Here is a 20,728-nt window from a genome sequence, read left to right on the forward strand (position 1 = left end):
AGAATTTCAAAATTTTTAAATTTCCTATAGAAAAAATAACGACAATTTTTAAATTTAAAAAAATTTTTTTTTCGTTTAAAAACTTTTTTTTGCGTACAATTTAGATAGAAAATAAATCAATTTCATGAATTTAGTCAAAAATCAAGTTTTTAAAATTTTTTGTACAAAAAAACGAGAAATCAATGAATTTCTTTTCAGAATTTATTAAACTTGTTTAGAAACTGAATTTTTGCTGATAATTTAGTTTGAAAATGAAAATAAATAATAAATGCAGTTGAAATTTACGATTTTGAAAAATTTCTAATGAAAAAAATTCGAAGAAATCAAGGAATTTTAAAATTTTTAAATTTCGTATAGAAAAAAACAAAACAACGACGATTTTTAAATTTTAAAAAAATTTTAAATTCGTTTAAAAATTTATTTTTTGCGTATAATTTAGATGGAAAATAAATAAATTTCATGAATTTGAAATCGTTCAACGTTACGACACCAAAGTTGCGCCCGGTCCGAATCTAATGCAAACTCGATCAACACGTCACACAATCGAATTAACCGATAACACAGCCACACAAAAAAAATAAAGTGTCTTGATCTGGGGTCGAGACATATATATTCCGATGTATTTCGATGCGCTGAATCCGAATCCACCCTCAGAATTTAGCCAATGGTTCCTGGTTTCGCCCTAACCTCAAAAAATACCCTAAAATCGTTAAAATGGTCACTTTTGATTTATCAAAATTGAATCCAACCGCATGTTGATAATTTTCTAAGATCCCTTAATTTAAATAAACTATTCTATAAGCTTTTCAATTGAAAATTCCTATAAAACATTAAATCTATCGAACCTAACCTCAAAAACACATCTAAGATTATAAACAAACAAATTATACCATACACAGCACAATAAAAATTATGTAAGCTCATGAAAGTTACAACTTCAGGTGTTTTTATGATTGCTGATTACGAATCCGGTGTTAGTTTATCAAAATTCCAAATGGCGGATCCAATATGGCGAACAATATAATTAAAATTTGTTTGGATTGGCTTGAAAATCGTTACTCGGGGTTTTCGGGGTCGCTGATGACGAATCCCATGTCGGTTTATAAAAATTCAAAATGGCGGATCCAATATGGCGGTTTTTAAATATTTTAACGATTATTTTAAATTTATTACTCGCGGTTTTTCGGGACCTTTGATAACGAATCCTATATCAATTTTTATACACGCTAAAAAAAGTTCTACTAAAGTAGATATAACAATCACTTTAATAGCTATAAGTTTCACTGATTTGGCTCCATCGATAATCCATTTTCGCTGATCTAGCGAAAATGATATTTCTTGCGTTATCTTTTGAAAACAACGTAACCTCAAAATAACACTTGAATGAAAACATTTTTAAATTAATGTTTAAAGCGTTTATTCAAATTCTATTAATTATATTTTTTATATTATAACTAATAAAATGTAAAATTAGTAAATTAATACGTATTTAGAGGTAAGAAATGTAAATTTGACATTTGTGATTTTAGAGAAATTTCTATGAGAATGGTAAACTGTCAAATATTTCCAATATGGCTGACCAGTGAAATTCATTTTCTCTATATCAGAGAAACAGTTTGACTACTGCATTGGAAATCATTCATTGAATTAGTTGAATAGATTCTTTATGTTATTTATTTTTGAAATTAGCTGTTCCCCACAGTAAAAATTTTTTTCCGTGTAATCTTAAAGTCTTACAAATTGTTTTCTAACAATTCGTAAGACTTTAAGATTATAAAAATTGATATAGGATTCGTTATCAAAGGTCCCGAAAAACCGCGAGTAATAAATTTAAAATAATCGTTAAAATATTAAAAACCGCCATATTGGATCCGCCATTTTGAATTTTTAGAAACCGACATGGGATTCGTCATCAGCGACCCCGAAAACCCCCGAGTAACGATTTTCAAGCCAATCAAAACAAATTTTAATTATATTGTTCGCCATATTGGATTCGCCATTTTGAATTTTGATAAACTAACACCGGATTTGTAATCAGCAGTCATAGAAACACCTAAGTTGTAACTTACATGAGCTTACCTATTTTTTATTGCGCTGTGTATGGTATAATTTGTTTGTTTGGAATCTTAGATGTGTTTTTTTGTGTTTTTTTTGAGGTTAGGTTCGATAGATTTAATGTTTTATAACAATTTTCAATTGAAAAGCTTATAGAATAGTTTATTTAAATTAAGGGATCTTAAAAAATTATCAACATGCGGTTAGATTCAATTTTGATAAATCAAAAGTGACGATTTTAACGATTTTAGGGTATTTTTTGAGGTTAGGGCGAAACCAGGACCCATTGGCCAAATTCTGAGGGCGGATTCGGATTCAGCGCATCGAAATACATATGTCTCGACCCCAGATCAAAACACTTTATTTTTTTTGTGTGGCTGTGTAATCGACCTTTTCGTTTAAAACCATATTCATCGTCAGCTAAAAAGCGAAAAGAAATGCTCGAGCAAGTTCAAGAAATGCTTTTCAACGGAGTTAACGAACCGAGTACATCGCCTTATTGCTCCCCCGTGGTTTTGACGAAGAAAAAGAACGGGAAATTTTGATTCTGCTTAGATTTTCGTCGTTTGAGCTCCTATTACACAAGACGTGAATCATACCTTGCCCAGGATCACCGACTCTTTAAAAGAACTCGAAAACGCAAAAATATTTTTTTCATACCTTGGTCGAAAGTACGTACTTCCCTCTGCGATTTCGCAGCAGAAAGTCAAACATTTGTGCTTTGGTTGATTTTCATACCCAACCTTTATTACAGCGGGAGTAAAAGAATTCTCTGTCGGTAAAAACACCACTGTCGGTAAATAAGAAAATTTCGAGTCAATGAAAATTTAACGAATAATTGTTATCGCAATATAAAATGAGAAATAAAATTATCAAGAAAACTTTTTATACTTTCTAAATTTATTATCCACAAGCTCTGAATATTGAAATGAACGAAATCTTTTGCTGATATAATTATTTTCAAAACTTATTTTAATAAACATTAAAAACAAAAATAAGATAATTAAAAAATTTTTAATTTCTTTTTTAATACGTGTCAAAATATTATAATAAAATTTTAATAATTTGAAGAAAGAATGAAATTGTGTTCATTAGAACGTTTAGAATTTTAGAAACATAATAGTATATTAAGCAACAAGAGGATAAAGGCAACCATTTGTGCGCCCTCGACCTCCACTCGTGTCACAAAAATCATGTTCGACTTGTATGAAAATGGCGGCTGTTTTCTCCCAAGGGCAAGAAAAATGCATGTGAACAGCTAATTTTCTTGCCCATGGGAGAAAACGGCCGCCATTTTCATACGGTCGTAGAAATGAATGACTTCCCTTGCGAATTGAGAACACCGAGAAAGCACCGACATTTTGGTGATTTTGCAGTGTTTTGTAAATAATATACAAAAAACCAAATAAAACCACAAATTTTATTAGAGGAATTGAAAGAGGACATTCCAATGAAGAAATTGATATAGGCACTTTAATAATAAACATTGATTTTCAATGTGAAAATAATTTTTAAAGTTGAAGTTAAAATTTAGAGTTAAAAATATCGTCGGTGATTATTTACATTGACACGGTGTTTTGTAAAATAATTATGTAAATACACTTACTTGAAACCTAAAAGTATTTAAAATAAAAAGCCAGTAAACTACAGAATAAATTAAAAGCAAAAAAATTACCAATTAATAAGACACTTATTGTAAAAATAAATATAAAAGTGAAAAGTTTGCTTCCGAATGTGATACAAAGAGAACGAGTAATTCTCTTTGTAGATAAATGGGAAAGTTAAATGATCATTTACCATAAGAGCTCGCTTGATAACATGAAAAAAAAGAAAGTGTTACCATATTGCAAATATTAACGTTTTTTCTCTCAATAGATGTCGGGCTGAAAGATTTCTAAATTACAATATTCAATCATTCTGAAAAGTGATAAAGACAAATTTTTAATATTGCATTCAAAAGGTAAGTTTCAAAATTTTATTTATTAATTTATGGCAAGACATTTTTTAATTTAATACAAAAATTACTTAAATTAAAAATTAATTAAAACTTAAAACTTTTATTTAATAATTATTCAATAAAATAATACATGATATTTTTTAAATTGTTTATCTTTTTAAGAATAATAAAAAAAATTACTAATTGAAGATGGCGGACTAATACAATTTTTTGAATTCGCTCTAAACTTGTAGAAATTACCTTTAAGAGTTTTTTCTCCTACTGATAACAAATTTGTTGATATTTTTTGAACTAAAATATTACTAATTCAAGAAGGCGGACTAACACAATTTTTTAATTTTGCTCTAAACGTGTAGAAATTCATTTTTGAGTTTTATCTCCTAATAACAAATATGTTAATACATTTTTTTTAAATTTAAAAATTACTAAATAGCTAACTTTTAATTAAAAACTATTTTTATTAAAATTAAAAATGAATTGGAATGTAGTTTTAATACTAGTATGAGTACAATAATCATATGTTCTAATAACAGGGAATTTAGGGTTTTCAGGATGTCTACTGAAAATATGACTTAAAATTCCAGGACATTTTTAGTACATTTCAGGACAGATTTCTTATTTTTTCAGGACATTTATATGTGTAACAGAAGTCAGGGAAAAGTTAGGGATTTTTATTGAAAGTACTGAAAAAAATTTAATTTTTAGAATTTATAGAAAAATTCTGAATTTTGGTGTCTTTTTTGTTTGCCTTATGAATTATGAAATTGACAAGAATTCTAATACTACACGGAGAAAAATAGTTAGCTATTTCAGCTAATTTTTAGCTACCTTAGCTAACCTTAATTGCTATTATATGGATAGCAATTATTGTTAGCATAAATTCAATTATGTTCGAAAATTTTTAAAAATTCTCGTCAAGATTTCAATTATCTTTATAAATAATAAAATTCTTTTTAAAAATTCAATTATTTTTAAAAAATTTAATTAAATTCTTGTCAGAATCACAATTATTTTCAAAAATTTTCCTAATTTTAATTTTTTTTATATCTACTATTTTAATAAAATTTTCGCATCAATTCAATTATTTCAAATTTTTTAATAAAGTTTCTCGGAAGAATTGAAATATATAAAGAGAATTGAAAAAAATAGCTCGGAGAAATTCAATTACTTTGAAAAATTTAAATAAAATTCTTTTACAAATTCTAATATTTAAAGAAATGTTGACAAAATTCTTTACAAGATATAGTTTATTACATTGTAATTTTAATAAAACTTTTCTAATTTCCTAAAATTATTTTTACAAATAAATTGTTTATGGAAATTCAATTATTTAAAATAATTTGAATAAAATTCTTCGCTAGAAATCAATTATTTTCTTTCTTGAGAATTCAATTATTTTCAAAAATTTTAATAAAATACTTTATAAATTTAAAAAATTATAATAAAATCGGTCATAGAATACAATTTATTATTTTCGTAAACTACCACATTTTTTCTAGAAATACAATTGTCACAAAATGTTTGTAAAACTCTTTGACACAATTCAATTATTTAAGAAATTTTAATAAAAGTCTTCCCAAGAATTCAATTTTTTTCAAAAATAAACATTTTCACAGGAATTCAATTATTTAAAAAAATTTTTTTAAAATTCTTTGTCAGATTTCAATTATTGTCAATTTTTTAATGAATTCTGAAAAATTTAATTATTTAAAAAAATTGGAATAAAATTCTTTACAAAGAAATTAATTATTTTCATAAATAATAATATTTTTCTCTGGAATTCAATTATTTTCAGAAATAAAGTTCTTCATAGGAATTCAATTCTTTAAAAATATTTTTAATAAAATTCGTTTCCAGAATTCAATTATTTTCATAAATAACAAAACTTTTAATGATTAAATATGTCTTTAAAAAAGGAGTTATTAAGGACGTTTCAGGACATTTTTTCAAAATTCAGGACATTTCCAGGAATTCCAGAACTTCAAGGACTAGTAGACACCCTAGTTTTTTATTAAAAGTACTGAAAAAAGTTAAATTTTTAGAATTCATAAAAAAATTCTGAATCTTAGTGTTTTTTTCACATAAACTATGAAATTATCACAAATTATAATATAAATACTTTATTTTTTTTAATTTCAGACAATAATTTTTTTTAAAATAACTTAAATCTTGATTTAATTTCAATTTTCAAATTTTATAAAATTTAAATTTTGAATTAATTTAATTTTTGAAATTTTAAAGAACTTCAATTTTTGAAAAATTTTACTGATTTAAGGGGACACCTAAATCACCTGAAAACAATGCAAAAAGAGTCAACTTTCGGTACACTTTTCTCGAAAACTATTATTTTAATTGCGTTCGCCCTTTTTTCATTCGATTACAAATATAATCAATTATATGAATAAGAAGTAATACGACGTTATCTTCAATAGAAACTTTTTTATGAATATATATACCCAAAGCAAAATAAAAATCCCATTTTCTCTTATTCATTGACTCATATTTCCGTTTGTACAACTCAAAATGATGTTAAACTTCTTATTCGTATTCTTGGAACCTTACTGAACAAAGTAAAAAAAAATTACAAATCGGTTTAGTAGATTCGGAGAAAAGTGTACCGAAAGTTTAAAAAATTGGAAAAAAACAATTTTTACAGGAGACACGAAAAAAGAAAAAATACTAAAAACTCATGGTATTCAGAATCTTGTAATCAGATTTTTTCTACTCTTCAGAAAAGGTTTTAAAAAGTCTTGTTCTATTCCTAATTGAGTATACATTTAGAAAATCAAATTTAAAAAAATCGATTTTTTTGTCATTTTTCCACTTAGGTGTTCCCTTAAAATTTTGTAAAATAAGTTAAATTTGTCAATATATATTTCATTAATTATTAAAAATAATGGATTTAAGGAAATATCGAAATTTTCATTTCTAAAAAAAGAAAATATGAATTGTAACGCGAATTTCTCTGGTTCTTTAAGGAAATTATTCACATAAGAGTTCAAATTAATTCAATTTATTCAATTAAAATAACAAAATTATGTTTAAAAAAAAATTTATAAATTGAATGTTCCTCTGGGATTAATCATTATGACCTTCTTCCCTATGTACGGACGTCCATTTCCTGAAACAGAGTATATTTTTATTTGTTAAATATAATTAAACAATATTTCCATTATTAACTATATAAACTACAACAATTCTGTATTTTCTTATTTTTCTGTCTCTCACACGCTTAAGTTAGTCTTTTGTGTAAATTTCTGTTCTTTGTTAAATTTTAATTTGCATAATTTCTTTTTTAACAAAATTGAAAGCTTTTTTTGGAAATAAAAAAAATAATTTTTAGAAATTCGATTTGTCACATTTATTTTTCAAGTTATTAAAAAAATCTTATAATTTGTAGAAATGATGTTTAACACCCCTAGAATTTATTTTTGAGAATTATTATTCAAACTTTTTTAATTTAACTTAGAATTCCAGGGCTCCAACCAGTAAAAGTATTTATAAATACGGACTTTACGGACTACAAAACATGCAGATATCGATAATGATCGATTTATTTATAATTTATAATAATCACAGATGATCGAGTGATAAAATAATTGTCAATTCAATTTTTATTTACCACAATTTTTAACTAAAATTTTTATTTAAATTGATTATTTTTATTAATTTTTGGAAAGGTTCTTTGATAGTTTTCAAATCCATTTGTTTACAATATTTAACTTTGCGAAATTTCAATTATTCGTCAATTCTTCAATTATATATATATTAGAAAAAATAAAAATTGTAAAGATATAAAAAAACTCTATTAAACTTTTTCAAAAAAATTAATTTCAAAATTCAAGGTAATGCTTTCAATATTCAATTAATATCTAAAATTTTAACTAAAATTCACTTTTATATCAATTTTTGTTTAAAAATTCTACTAGAATTCAATTATTTAAATACAAAAATAAATAGTTTATTGAATATTTGAATGTTTCTTAAAATTCAATTCCCGTAAAGAATTTTATCAACAAATTTTTAAATAATTGAATTCTTTCGACAAATTGTAATAAAATTTTTAACAAAAATTACATTTTTCGATAAATTCGATTAAAATTCTATTAAAAGTATAATTGAAATTCTGCAATGAGCTTTATTATTTATAAAAATAATTGAATGTCAAAGAAGAATTTTATTATTTTTGAACAACATTTAATTTTTGCAAAGAATATTTTTACTTTTAAAAATAATTGGATTTCTGCAATAATTTGTAAGATTTCCAAAACTAAATTTTTTTTCGTGTTTTTGACTAAAGTTCTACTATACATGCATTATTTTTAATAATTTTTGAAAAAGATCTTTTAGAATTTTCAAATTCATTTGTTTACAATTCAATTTTACAAAATTTTGATTTTATTATTTATTATTATTATTTGAATTACCTCTATTAAAATTCAATTTTTTTCCTTTTTTTCTTCCTTTTCTTCGCCCCTCTCCGTCACCTGTCTCCTTTCTTTCCTCTTCATTCTTCCTTCCATTTCTTTCCCTTTCTTTCGTACTTCCTCTGCTCCTCGATCGACTGTCCCTCTTCTGTTCCTTATCCTTATCTCCTTTCCTATTTCTATTTTCTCTCCTTGTCCCTTCTTTTTTATTTGGATCGTTTCCATCATTCACGATCTGAAAAAATATTTAAATTTAGTTGGACAAAATTATAAGACTAGTGTTGCCGCGATAATGTCGAGAGACGAGACGAAACGAGAAAATAATTACACGAAATAAGACAAAACAGTGTTTTTTAAATATCGTTAAGTCGATACGAGACGAGAGAGTAGTCACTAGGACGAGAAAACGTGATTTCCATGCATTTTTAACGTACGAGACAAGACAAGATGATAATGCATAGGATTCTTGACGTTCGAGGCGAGTCGAGAAATCGCCTTAAAATTACGAGACCAGACGAGATTGATAGAATTCTCGCCTGGTCTCGTATCGCAGCAACACTACGTAAGATTGATATCTTGTAGTCTCCAGCTGAATCCAGAATAAGAGAGAGTATGCACCGATGCGATGTTAATGGTTTTCGCTATACTAAAGCATGCTGCAATATACCTATAGCTATAAACATTGGTGTGCACCCTCTATCATTCTCGACTCACTTCCTGTCGTCTACTATCTGAAATGGCATTTTCACTCATATCGAAGCCTTTTGTCGTCCTGTTACTTAATAAACCAGTCAAATTAGCATTTTTAGACATTTTATCTCAGGACCGGGATTTTTTTTTAAACCCTTCATTTTGGGGTCTAAATAAAGCGCCAAAATTTGGTATATTTAACTCCGTCGGGAAAGCCAAGAATTTTTGCAAAATCCTCAAAAAGGGTCAACTTTGAGAGATTGAATCTCTAAAACTATTACAGCTATATTATTTTTCTTTGTCGTTAACTGTCAGGAATTTAGTCAGCTTTAAGTGCTCTGTTGGTCGTTTAAAAAAATCATTATTTTAGAAGTAGTTTAAAAAAATGAAAAATAGCGAATTTTGGCCAAAATAACGAAAAAAACGGGAAAGCGGTTATTTTCAAGAAACTGATTTTTGCACCTATTTTGAAAAAATTTTTTGCCTTACCAACGGAGATCGAGGTACCAAATGTAGGCACTTTATTTTGACACTAAAATAAAGGTTTTAAGCAAAAAAATTGCGGTCCTAAGATAAGATACGTCAACTTTTTCGACTACTTTGACTGGACTATAATGTTTTTCGCAATGTTTGATCTAAATCTTACTTTAAATGCTGCCGCTCTCGCTATTTTACTATTGCCGCCACTCCGTCCTCGTCCGTGACGTATTCTTTTCACCTATAATTTTTTGTTTATAATCAGCTGCTAATTAAGGCTGCGGTTGCACCTCTGCAGGCAGCCTGCCTGCCTGCAGGTTGTCATGGTAACGGACAAGAGTAAGAGAGTTAGTGACTTCAAACTTCTCCCTTACTCTCGTTGCTCCTGCCTGCGCAGGCAGGCAGCCTGCAGAGGTGTAACCGCAGCTTAACAGTTAAAAAATCCTTTAAAGTATAAAAAATTATTATAAACAATTTTTTACATCTTCCTCTATTAAATTATCACATACGGCTACACGGTTTCTTTTATAAGGAAAGGATATTATATATTATATTATATATATTATATATTGCATTAGAATCAACAAAAAAGTTCAAATGAAGCTATTTTCTAGAATTCTTTTACGATTCCTATGAATTATATTGATTTTCGGATTAAAAAAATGGTAAAAATTAATATTTTAAAATAATTCCAGTCTTCACAGTCTGTCCCCTATTTCCCTACAAGTCCCCTTTTTTAATTTTGGCCCCTAAACGTACCCTATTTTGAAAAGTTCCCCTAAATTTCCCGTATTTTTTCTTTTTTTCTTTAATTGGAAACTTTCTCAGTAAAAAAAAACTAATTCAAATGAATTGAAACGAATTAACATTTTTGGTAGGGTCCAATTCGTATTTGTCACAAAGCGGGATTCACTCAAGCTCTTTGTATATTCAATTGAATTTAATTCAATATGTACCAATTTGTCCAAACGAATTCGCATTCGAAAGAAATGGCCAAGGAATGCATTGAATTCGTGCTAACGAATTGAAAAAAAATTAAAGGCTCAAAACTTGTCCAGTGAATTGGTACGGATAGAAGGTTCGGAAGTTCAATACAGTTTCACGAATTCAGGAAGATTGCGTCATGGCTCCAATTCGTATTTGTCACAAAGCGGGATTCCCGAAAGCTCTTTGTGAATTCTTTTTAATTCATTTCAATTAGTTTTTGTTTACTGGGTTTGTTTTGAAAGTTTCAAATCTTGAAATTTATGTTTATTTAATTCATGTGTTTAAAAAACTCTTTGTTTAATAATTAAACTGAAAACAAAATTTTATAAAAATTTAAATTAACAAAAAAAAAATTTCTGTAAGAATAAATATTTTGAATTTATGTTTGAACGACTAGTTAAAAGTAAATTGATATACAAAACCTTCAAAACAATTTTCTATTTCTGCCAAGAATGAATTTTTTAATATTATTTAATTATTACAAAAGTTTAAATGCTATCTTGATAAATAACAAAATTCTTCACAGAAATTCAATAATTTTTAGGAATTTTAATAAAATTCTTTACAAAATTCAATTATTTTCATAAGTTACAATATTCATCCCAAGTATTCAATTATTTTCAAAATTAATAAAATTCTTCGAAGAAATTCTATTATTTTTAAAAATTATCACGAATATCTCGTAAAGAATTCAATTACCTTCACAAATAGCAAATATTTTCGCCAAAAATTTAATTACTTTTAATTTATGAAAATCTTTGCAAAAGTTCAATTACTTTTAACCAAAGATTTTTTCAATTCAATAATTTTCAATATTTACTACTTTTATAAAATTATCAACAGATTTAATTCTAGAAAAAACTTTTTGATATAATTCTACGAAATGATTCAATTATTTTCATAAATAATAAAATTTCATTTACGAATTTAATTATTTTCATCGTAGAATTTCAAATATTTTTAATACAATTTGAAATAAATTCCTTGAAAAATACAAATAATTATTAAAAATTTTATTAAAACTTGAGGAAAGAATTCTATTTTATGAAACATTAATTTATTTAATAAAACTATAAAATTCGTTGCAATAATTCAAATATTTTCATAAATAACATTTAATTCGTCGCAAAAAATCAATTATTTTCTAAAATTTTAATAAAAATTTTGACAAAATTTAAATTATTTTCAAAATTAATTCAAAATTAGTTTCAATTTTTAAAATTTTAACGCAATTTTTTGAAAAAAATTCAATTATTTTGAAATTTTTTTTGAAAATTCTCGTCAACATTTGAATTATCTTTTTAAATAGCGAAATTCTTCATCAAAATTCAATCATATTCAGAAATTTTTAAATAATTTATTGCAAACTTAAATTACTTTCATAAATTACGATATTCAGTATAAAAATTCAATTATTTTAAAAATTTAATAAAATTTATTTATTTTAAAAAATTTTAATAAAATTAAAGGCAAAATTTCAATTATTTTCCTAAATAATAGTAATCTTCACAAGAATTCAATTATTTTCAACAGTAATAAAATTCAATTATTAAAAAATTTAATAAAATTCTTGTCAAAATTTTAATAATTTTCAAAAAATTTTCTTAGTTTAATGATTTTCAATATTCTACACTATTTTTATTAAATTTTTCTGAAAGAATTCAATTATGAAACAAAAATTTTGATAAAATTCTAAACGAACATTCAAAAAAATAAAAAATTCCACAGGAATTCGATTATTTTTAAAAAATTTAATAAAATTCTTCAAAAAGTTTTCAATTATTTTCAAAAGTTGTTAATTTTATCTAACAATTCTGTAGAATTAATTTTTTTTTGAAAAAGTTTAATTAAATAATAATAATAATTGATGTTATTGATTTTAAGTAGAATTTCAGTTATAAATTCTAGAAAATGTTAATTGAAATGATAGAAATAATTTTGAAGAAATTCAGTAACAATATTCTTATAATAATAAAATAATGATTTTGTCAGTCGGTCATCTTTATGTTTTATAGTAATATTCTGATGAGTTGTTCAATTTGAAAAGGTTTGAATTTGAAATCTTCGAACATCTTAATTCCAATGAAAAAAAATGAATAAATATTTATTTTAAATAAAAATATTGATGGTTTCGAATATTTTTACTTTTTAATAAATTTGTAAATAAATTTAATAGAACACTTTTTGAGTATCTACTAATTTTTAGAGTGAATCAAAATATTCTTTAGGGTCAGGGAAAAATTGGAAGTTATGTTTGGAAATCAAGGAAAAGTCAGAGAAAAAAATTAAATTTTTGTGGCAACCCTGTATAAATAAATAATAATTTTATCTTTATTTAACCAATTTTTATGGTCCCCTAAAAGTCCCCTATTTTTTCATTTTCAGTCCCCTATTTTCCCCTAAAATACTTTTTAGAGGCACTGTGAAGCCTGTAATTCTAGTTCCGACGATAGCCACATGTATAACGAAGATTTTTGTAAAAAAAAATTTAGAATCGGTCTAGAAGTTTCCGAGAAAAACTTCGAGTGTTTTTGAGAAAAAAGCGTTTAAAATGATTAAATTCTTACTTCATCGGTTCGTTGACTTTCTGGCGGCAATGTACTGGTGGTAGGTTTTGGTGACACCTATAAAAAACAAATTTTTGATTTATTTTTTGACCCTACAATAATTTTGATTAACTACGAAAATAAATACATAAACAGGGTTCGAACCAGTGAAATTATTTAAAAATATGGACTTTACAGGCTGAAAATGAAAAATTACGGACCAATTATTAAGTGAAATTATTTAAAAATACGGACGTTACAGGCTAAAAATGAAAAATTACGGACCAATTATTAAGTAAAATTATTTAAAAATACGGCCTTTACAGGCTGAAAATGAAAAATTACGGACCAATTATTAATAATAAAAAATATACAGTCCAAGTCAAATAGGAAAAAATTTCATTTCAAACTATAAATTAAACTTTTCAATAACTATAAAACATTAAAAAAATCACTCACAGTTACAATAATTTATAATTTTTCCAAAATTTAATTTTTTTAACTAAAATTCTTCTTTTCATCTATTACTTATAACTATTTTTGTAAAATTTCTTTGAGAATTTTAAATTTATTTGTTTGCAATATTCAATTTTATAAAATTAAATTGTTTGGATATTTTTCAAAGAAAGAAAAAAATTTTTTTTAAATGATTACTACAGTAGAATTCTAATTATCCGGATCAATTGGGACCAGACCCGATACGGAGAAGCGAAAATCCGGATAATCAAAATGAGCATAAGATTTATATATTTTGAGTAATAAGATTTCAATCTGCTATTTAAAACGCTGCTGCAAAAAACCATTTAAACATTGACGCCTCAAGTTATTTATTTTGAGTCCGGATTATTGGAATTCTACTGTACTCTGAAGTTTCACTTTCGAGCTTCTTATAAAGGTCGACTCGGCTCACCCTCAAACTGATTAGGCTCGGCTTGAAAAACGAAAAGCTCAAAAATAGTCAGTCGAGCTTTTTGCACACCTCTTGTAATTATTTTCAATAATGCAGTGTGTTAAACACACTGTTACACTAATAAAGTTCATCTAAAAGGTTTTTGAAATCCTTTCACTTTCAATTTAATTTTACGAAATTTCAATTAATCATATAATTGTAAAATTATTCGCTCAATAATTCTTAAGTAGAAATCTTATGAATATTCTTTAAACAAAACATTACATATTTCTGCATCTTAATATTTTTGTAGAAAACTTTCAATTTTTATAAGGAAAATGATTTCTATTTTTCAATTACAATTATTGTTTTAATACAATTGATAATTTTTTAAAAAGAGAGGAAATAATGTTCTTAAATTCTATTGGTCAATTACAATAAAATTTTTTAACAAACTAATTTTTATTATAATTCTAATAAAAAAAAATTTAATTTTAAATTTTCTGTAAACATTAAAATATTATTTATATAAAACATGTTTATTTGTGTATTATTTTTATACTCACATTTTGATCCGTCGAGCTCATGATTGATTTCAGAGCACCCAAAAACAGCGCTGCCAGTTTGAATCTGTTAAAAAATCTAATTATTAAAATAATAAGAATAAAAGAAAAGTAATGTGAACGATTAAAAATTAAGTTTAAGCTAAAAGCCAAATAAGCTTTGACCATCTCTCTCAGACATTCCGGGAGAAATGAAAATATTTTATTTTTCGTTACTTTAAAGTTGAGATTTCAATGATTAATCATTAATAAAAGATTACACAAAAATCGCTTTTTTGTCATTTGTACCGTGCTTTAAAAAACTATGAACATCTCCCCCCGGACTTTATTCAATTTTACGACATTTCAATTATTCCTGAATTCTTCAATACAAATTAGAAAATAAAACTTTAAATAGGTAATATAAAAAGAATTCGATGTTAATTGAATTCTTTTTTATATACCTATTTAAAGTTTTTATTTTCTTCTCCAAAAAAATTAATTTCAAAATCCAATTATTTGTAAAAATTCACGCTATATTACTTTTAATATTCAATTATTATTTAATCAATTTTTATTAGAATTCAATTATTTAAAAACAAAAATAATAATAATTGACTTATTGAATATTTCTTAAAATTAAATTCTCATAAAGAATTACATTTTTCAAAGAATTCGATTAAAATTGTATTAAAATTAATTGAAATTCCTTGATGAGTTTTATTATTTATGAAAATAACTGAATTCCTAAAATAATTTTATTATTTGCGAAATAATTAAGGGGTTGGGTGCTATAAAGGGATACCCTCAATGTTAAGATGAGAAATGGCACTTATTGTCTTATAACATCCAGCATTCAATTTTATTGAATTCAGTAAAAATTGTATTATTCATGAAAATAAAAAATTTGAATTATTGCGAAGAAATTTATAAATAATTAAATTAGTGTAAAATATTTATTATTTATGAAAATAATTAAAACTTTTTTAAACAATTACATTCTTTTGGAAGAATTTTATTAAAATAGTAGATATTGAAAATCATTTTAATGAGGAAACTTTTTGAAAATAATTGGAATTTTGCCAAGAATTTTAATAAAATTTTTGAAAGTAATAGCGTTTTGAAGAATTTTATTATTTATAAAGATAATTGAAATTTGACAATTTAAAAAAATTTTGAATATAATTAATTTTTGCGAAGAATTTTATGACTTTTAAAAACTTTGTTTACAATTTAAAATTTTACAAAATTTAAATTTGAATGAATTTAATTTGAAACTTTAAACAACTTAAATTTTTGAAAAATTTCACTAATTCAAATTCTTCAGAAATTAGTTTAATTTAATTTTTTTAATTGGGGGGGGGTCTGTACTAAACGTGATACAATGTATTTTTACATGTGAAATTGCATGAAAAGCTTTTTTAAAATAAAAAATAACATAAACTTAATTGTTAAAAGAAAACTTTCCTTACGTTTATAGAGAAATTTTAATATTTTGTTTAACCCTGGATAACACACCTCTTTTTTAGACCATTTTTCAAAGCTCAACCAATTTTAAACTGCTCATCTCAAACTAAGATTTTCTTAAATATAGTTTAAAGTCTTGTAGAATAAGTCTGTATACTTGAAAATCCTTATTAAAAATATTAAAAAAAAGATAAAAAGCTTTTCGTAAAAATGCGTGGGGTCAAAAAGATCCTCATATGTTCGCCGCAGGTTAAAAAAAGATCTTTTTAAATTGCTATAATAAGAAAATAAGCTTTGCAGTTAAATTCAAAATTTAAAAAAAAATCTTAAGTTTAAAAAGGATTAAGTTTAGCCACCTTCTAATTTATTTATTAAAAAAATTGTGATTAAAAAAATAATTATTTATTTATTATTTTATGCAGAATGTATACAAGATAATAAAGGAAACTAATTTCTGAAAACAAACTTTTATTATGTAATAGAAACAAAGATTTCTGTTTAAAAAAAAGTTTTTCTTCAACCTATAATTAAATACAAATATCTCTTATTGGAATAAAAATTATAGAAAAAGTTTCTCAAAATGAAAAACAATTTCTTTATATTAAAAAATTTTTTTTTGTTTAAAAAATAATTAAATTATTTGTTATTTTATTCGAAATGCATGAATTCCAAAAAAAAATTAAATTACATTAAGATACTAAGTTTAAGTCCACAATGTTGATCAACGAAAATAAATTTTCAATAAACTTCATTAATAAAAAATATTGCAACTATATCGCAAGAAAAGTTTATTAAAAAAAGGTAGTAAAATGCAAAAGAAAAAAGTAATAAAATGTTAAAATATTTCACCTTTTAAAGCGCTGTTTATCCGTACTAATTTCGCAGCACTGCGCACGACTACAAATGATTAACTGAACGACGACTAAACAGCGAAGATTGTATTAGAAGCGTTAGAAGATGCCCAAAACACTAACAATATGGAAGGGGAGGGTAGACCTGTTGTAACATGGGCGGCACGCGCCACAAAAAATGCACACAAGTGGCTGAAGTGCCCTAATGGGAAATCCACACTACGATCTAAGATGCGTATAAGCGGGACGCTTTTCGTTACGCTCTTATGTATATTGATATAGTAAAATATAGGAAGTACCACGAAAAAACGTCCTGCCATACATGAGATAGAAAAGTACAGAGAAATATTTGTATTTTTTCTATCTCATTCATCACGTTCTCGCGACGCGTTTTCAGAAAAAGTTTTGTTGTCAGTTGATGAACGCGAGCGGCCCCCACTCTCACGGCAAACTTGCACCTTCCTAGACCACACACACACTATCATACGTGAGAGTGGGAGCCGTTTGCGTTCGCCGTCTAGCCCACCGCTGATTTCATTATTCCAACGGGAGCTTCTTCGGATTGCGTTACTACCGTAAATATTGAGAAAAACTAAAATTATTGTGCTTTTAATCCTGTGAGTGAATTTTTTGTATTAAGAAGATACTCTGCAGTCGAGGAATCAAAAGACAATTGTTGAAAAGCAACTGCTTCATCGAAAGGTTGGTATACTTTTTCATCTGTGCGAATGATGCGCGCATAAAGTTTCTCGTTTTTTTTTCTTTTTTGATAATTTGTTACCTTCTTCGGTTTTATAACTTTTAATTTTGCAGGCTTCGCACTCATCTACTAATATCTACTATTTACTACTTTTTTGCGTTATGCTAATATTTAGGAACTTCTTTTAGATTTCAGCAACTTTTAGTATATTAAGCAAAAAAGGAACAAAGGCAGCTATTTGTTTACGGTGATTTTTGTGACCCAAGTGGAGGTCGAGGGCGCCATGGTCTCGGCAACCTCCACTCGTGTCACAAAGATCACTGTAAACAAATTAGGTTGCCTTTGTTTCCAGGTTACTTACGTGTTACTTACCCCCCCCCCCCTTTGTAAGATATTTTACATACATTAGCGTCATTTTTTTATTGTTCGTAAGATCTGGCAGACCCCCCTCACCCATTTAAGGGGAAGGGGGGTCTAGCTATTGATTACTTTCATTAGAAAAATGGCGCTAATGTATGTAAAAAATCTTACGATTGGGGAAGGAGTGGGTCTAAAAACCTAAAATGTTTGCGTAATACTTGAAAGGCCCCAAAGCAAAAAAATATTCCCCAAAATAATAATCATATTGTTTAAAAACGATTCAATTATTTTCATAAATAATAAAATCTCCACAGAAATTCAATTATCCACAATTTTTGAGAAATTAATTTCTTTTGGAAAACTTTAATATAATTTTTCGCAAAGTATAATTTTCTTAAAAATTTAATTTTCATTCCTCGAAAAAATCAATTTAAAAAAAAAATGTTCTTTTAAAATTCATATGAAGAATTCAATTTTTTCTTAATTCAATGATTTTCAATATCTACCATTATTTTAGTAAAATTTTCCAAAAGAATTTAATTATTAAAAAAAAATTGATATAATCCTACTCAAATATTTCATTATTTTCAAAAATAATAAAATTGCACAGAAATTCAATATATTATTTAAAAATTTTTATAAATTTCTTTACAATAATTCAAATATTTTTATAAATAGGGGAGACTGGGGCGAAAGGTCAAACTGTCAAAACAGTTAAAATTCATTATCTTTCGAACAGAAATAGTTAGAGCATTGCAATTTTGATTATAGAAGGGTGTTATCACTCTAAATAAATGTCCTGAATAATGTGACATTCTGTTATTTTGTGGTGTGGTTCATATTTACAGGCCTCGGATATTATAAGTTTTCGTCTGTCAGATTCAAAAAATGCGATTTTATTCGACTTCTTTTCAAAAATTACGACTTTTTCGACTTTTCTTCCAAATATTGCAATAATTTTTAGTATAAAATGCAATTTATTTCGATATTTAAATAGTTTAAAAAATAACTACAGACAATGTTCAAAAATTATTGTTTAATAATTTTTCTAATAAATTTCCGAAAATTAAAAATAATTTATCTTTTTCAAAGTGTTTTATAAATATTTTTAAAAATCAAATTTTATAAAGAATTTCATTGCTAATTTTGTGAATAATTGAAATTGAATACAATTTTATTTGAATTTCTCGGAAGATTTAAATATTTTCATAAAATTCAATTATTCCTTATATTTTAATCATTTCTTCGAAACAATACAACTATTTTTATAAATCCTAAATAATTTTCAAAATTTACAATAAAAAAGTTTTAATAATTTAAATTTTGTACAATTTAATTGAAAATAATTGATTTTTAAAAAATTTTAATAAAAAATCTTCAAAGTGTAAATTTAAAAATGGTATTAATGAAAAATTAGCTTCTAACAATTATTATAAATTTCAAAAAATTCAAATATCTACTTACAAAAAATAATATTAAAATTTTTTACAATTTTTTAACATTTTAACAACATATAACAGTAATGTTAAATTTTTTTATCAAAATTCTTGGAAAAATTATTTTTTTGTAAATTATAGAAAAATTCTATTAAGAAATATTTTACTTTTTTAGATTTATTAAATTTTGGAGATATCACATTTATATTAATAATTAAAATTCTTTAAAATTCAATTATTTTTTTGGCCACGAGCTGCCACAGTTTTACTCTTCAAATTACATGATACAGCTGATTAGTCAGCGGAAGAAAATGAGTTTGCTATTTATGGATAGCTAATTTTTAGTTTACAGCTAATAATTAGCTGTTTTAGCAAAACAATTTAGCTATTTTAGCTAATTATTAGCTGCATTAGCTAACAATAATTGCTATCCATATAATAGCAATTAAGGTTAGCTAAGGTAGCTAAAAATTAGCTGAAATAGCTAACTATTTTTCTCCGTGTGAAAATTTTCAATTGTATATAATTAAAAAATTGTCTTTCATAAATTATTTTTAAAATATTTTTGAAAAATTAATTTTAAGAATTTTTTTATTATAATTTTTTGAAAATTAATTAATAACTTAAAAAAACCTGGACAGTTAGAATCATTATAAAAAACCGAATTTTTGTATTTAAATGGATTTTCTAAGAACTTTAGGAAAATTATTAAAAATAATTGTTTTCGAGAAGAAGTTTGATTAAAAATGTAGAAAATAATTGAATTTTAAGAGAATTAATGTTGTTATTTTTAGAAGTTAAAATTTCAGAAAGATTTTAAATAGGATTTTTGAAATTTTATTCTTATTCAAAACAAACAAGAAGTATTTAAATATTTAGTAGTAGTTTTTTTTACTAATTATTAGTACCTATTATTAAAAAATGTTACTAATTCAAATTAGTAAACGAATCCACACTAATTTAGATTTAGAGAGTGCAGACATTATCCTAATGTTTTATAATAAAAATTATCAAGGGATAAAATCATTATTTATATTTCAAGAATATTATTACTGTAACTACTTCGAAATTATTTTCAACATTTTAATTCATGTATTATCTTTTAGAATTTTTAACTGAAATTCCTCTTTAAATAAATTATTTTTTATAATTTTGAAAACAGTTTTTTTGAGAGTTTCTAAATCCAATTTTGTTTGAAATTCAATTTTTCGAAATTTTGATTATTCGGAAATTCTTCAATTAAAGTATATTAGAAATTTAGAGATTAACCCGGGCGGAAAAGACGGACGCAGGGCTGAGTTTCGATTTTTGTGAGACTTTTTCGACTTTTGGAAAAATGCGGAC

At 25.1% G+C, this 20,728-nt stretch overlaps 1 protein-coding gene across 1 annotated transcript; it reads right to left on the minus strand.

The window, feature by feature from the left end:
* Positions 1-7,009: 7,009 nt before the first annotated feature.
* Positions 7,010-16,933, minus strand: LOC122509725 (translation initiation factor IF-2-like). Its single transcript, XM_043623956.1, has 6 exons — positions 16,887-16,933; positions 14,595-14,658; positions 13,161-13,217; positions 9,776-9,847; positions 8,440-8,674; positions 7,010-7,133 (listed from the first exon to the last, which is right to left on the minus strand). The coding sequence occupies exons 2-6, from the start codon at positions 14,613-14,615 to the stop codon at positions 7,066-7,068; spliced, it is 453 nt and encodes a 150-aa protein (XP_043479891.1). The 5' UTR covers positions 14,616-14,658; positions 16,887-16,933; the 3' UTR covers positions 7,010-7,065.
* Positions 16,934-20,728: the final 3,795 nt, after the last annotated feature.

This window comes from Leptopilina heterotoma, unplaced genomic scaffold (assembly GCF_015476425.1).
Source record: "Leptopilina heterotoma isolate Lh14 unplaced genomic scaffold, ASM1547642v1 Lhet_619, whole genome shotgun sequence".
Classification (NCBI taxonomy): Eukaryota; Metazoa; Arthropoda; class Insecta; order Hymenoptera; family Figitidae; genus Leptopilina; species Leptopilina heterotoma.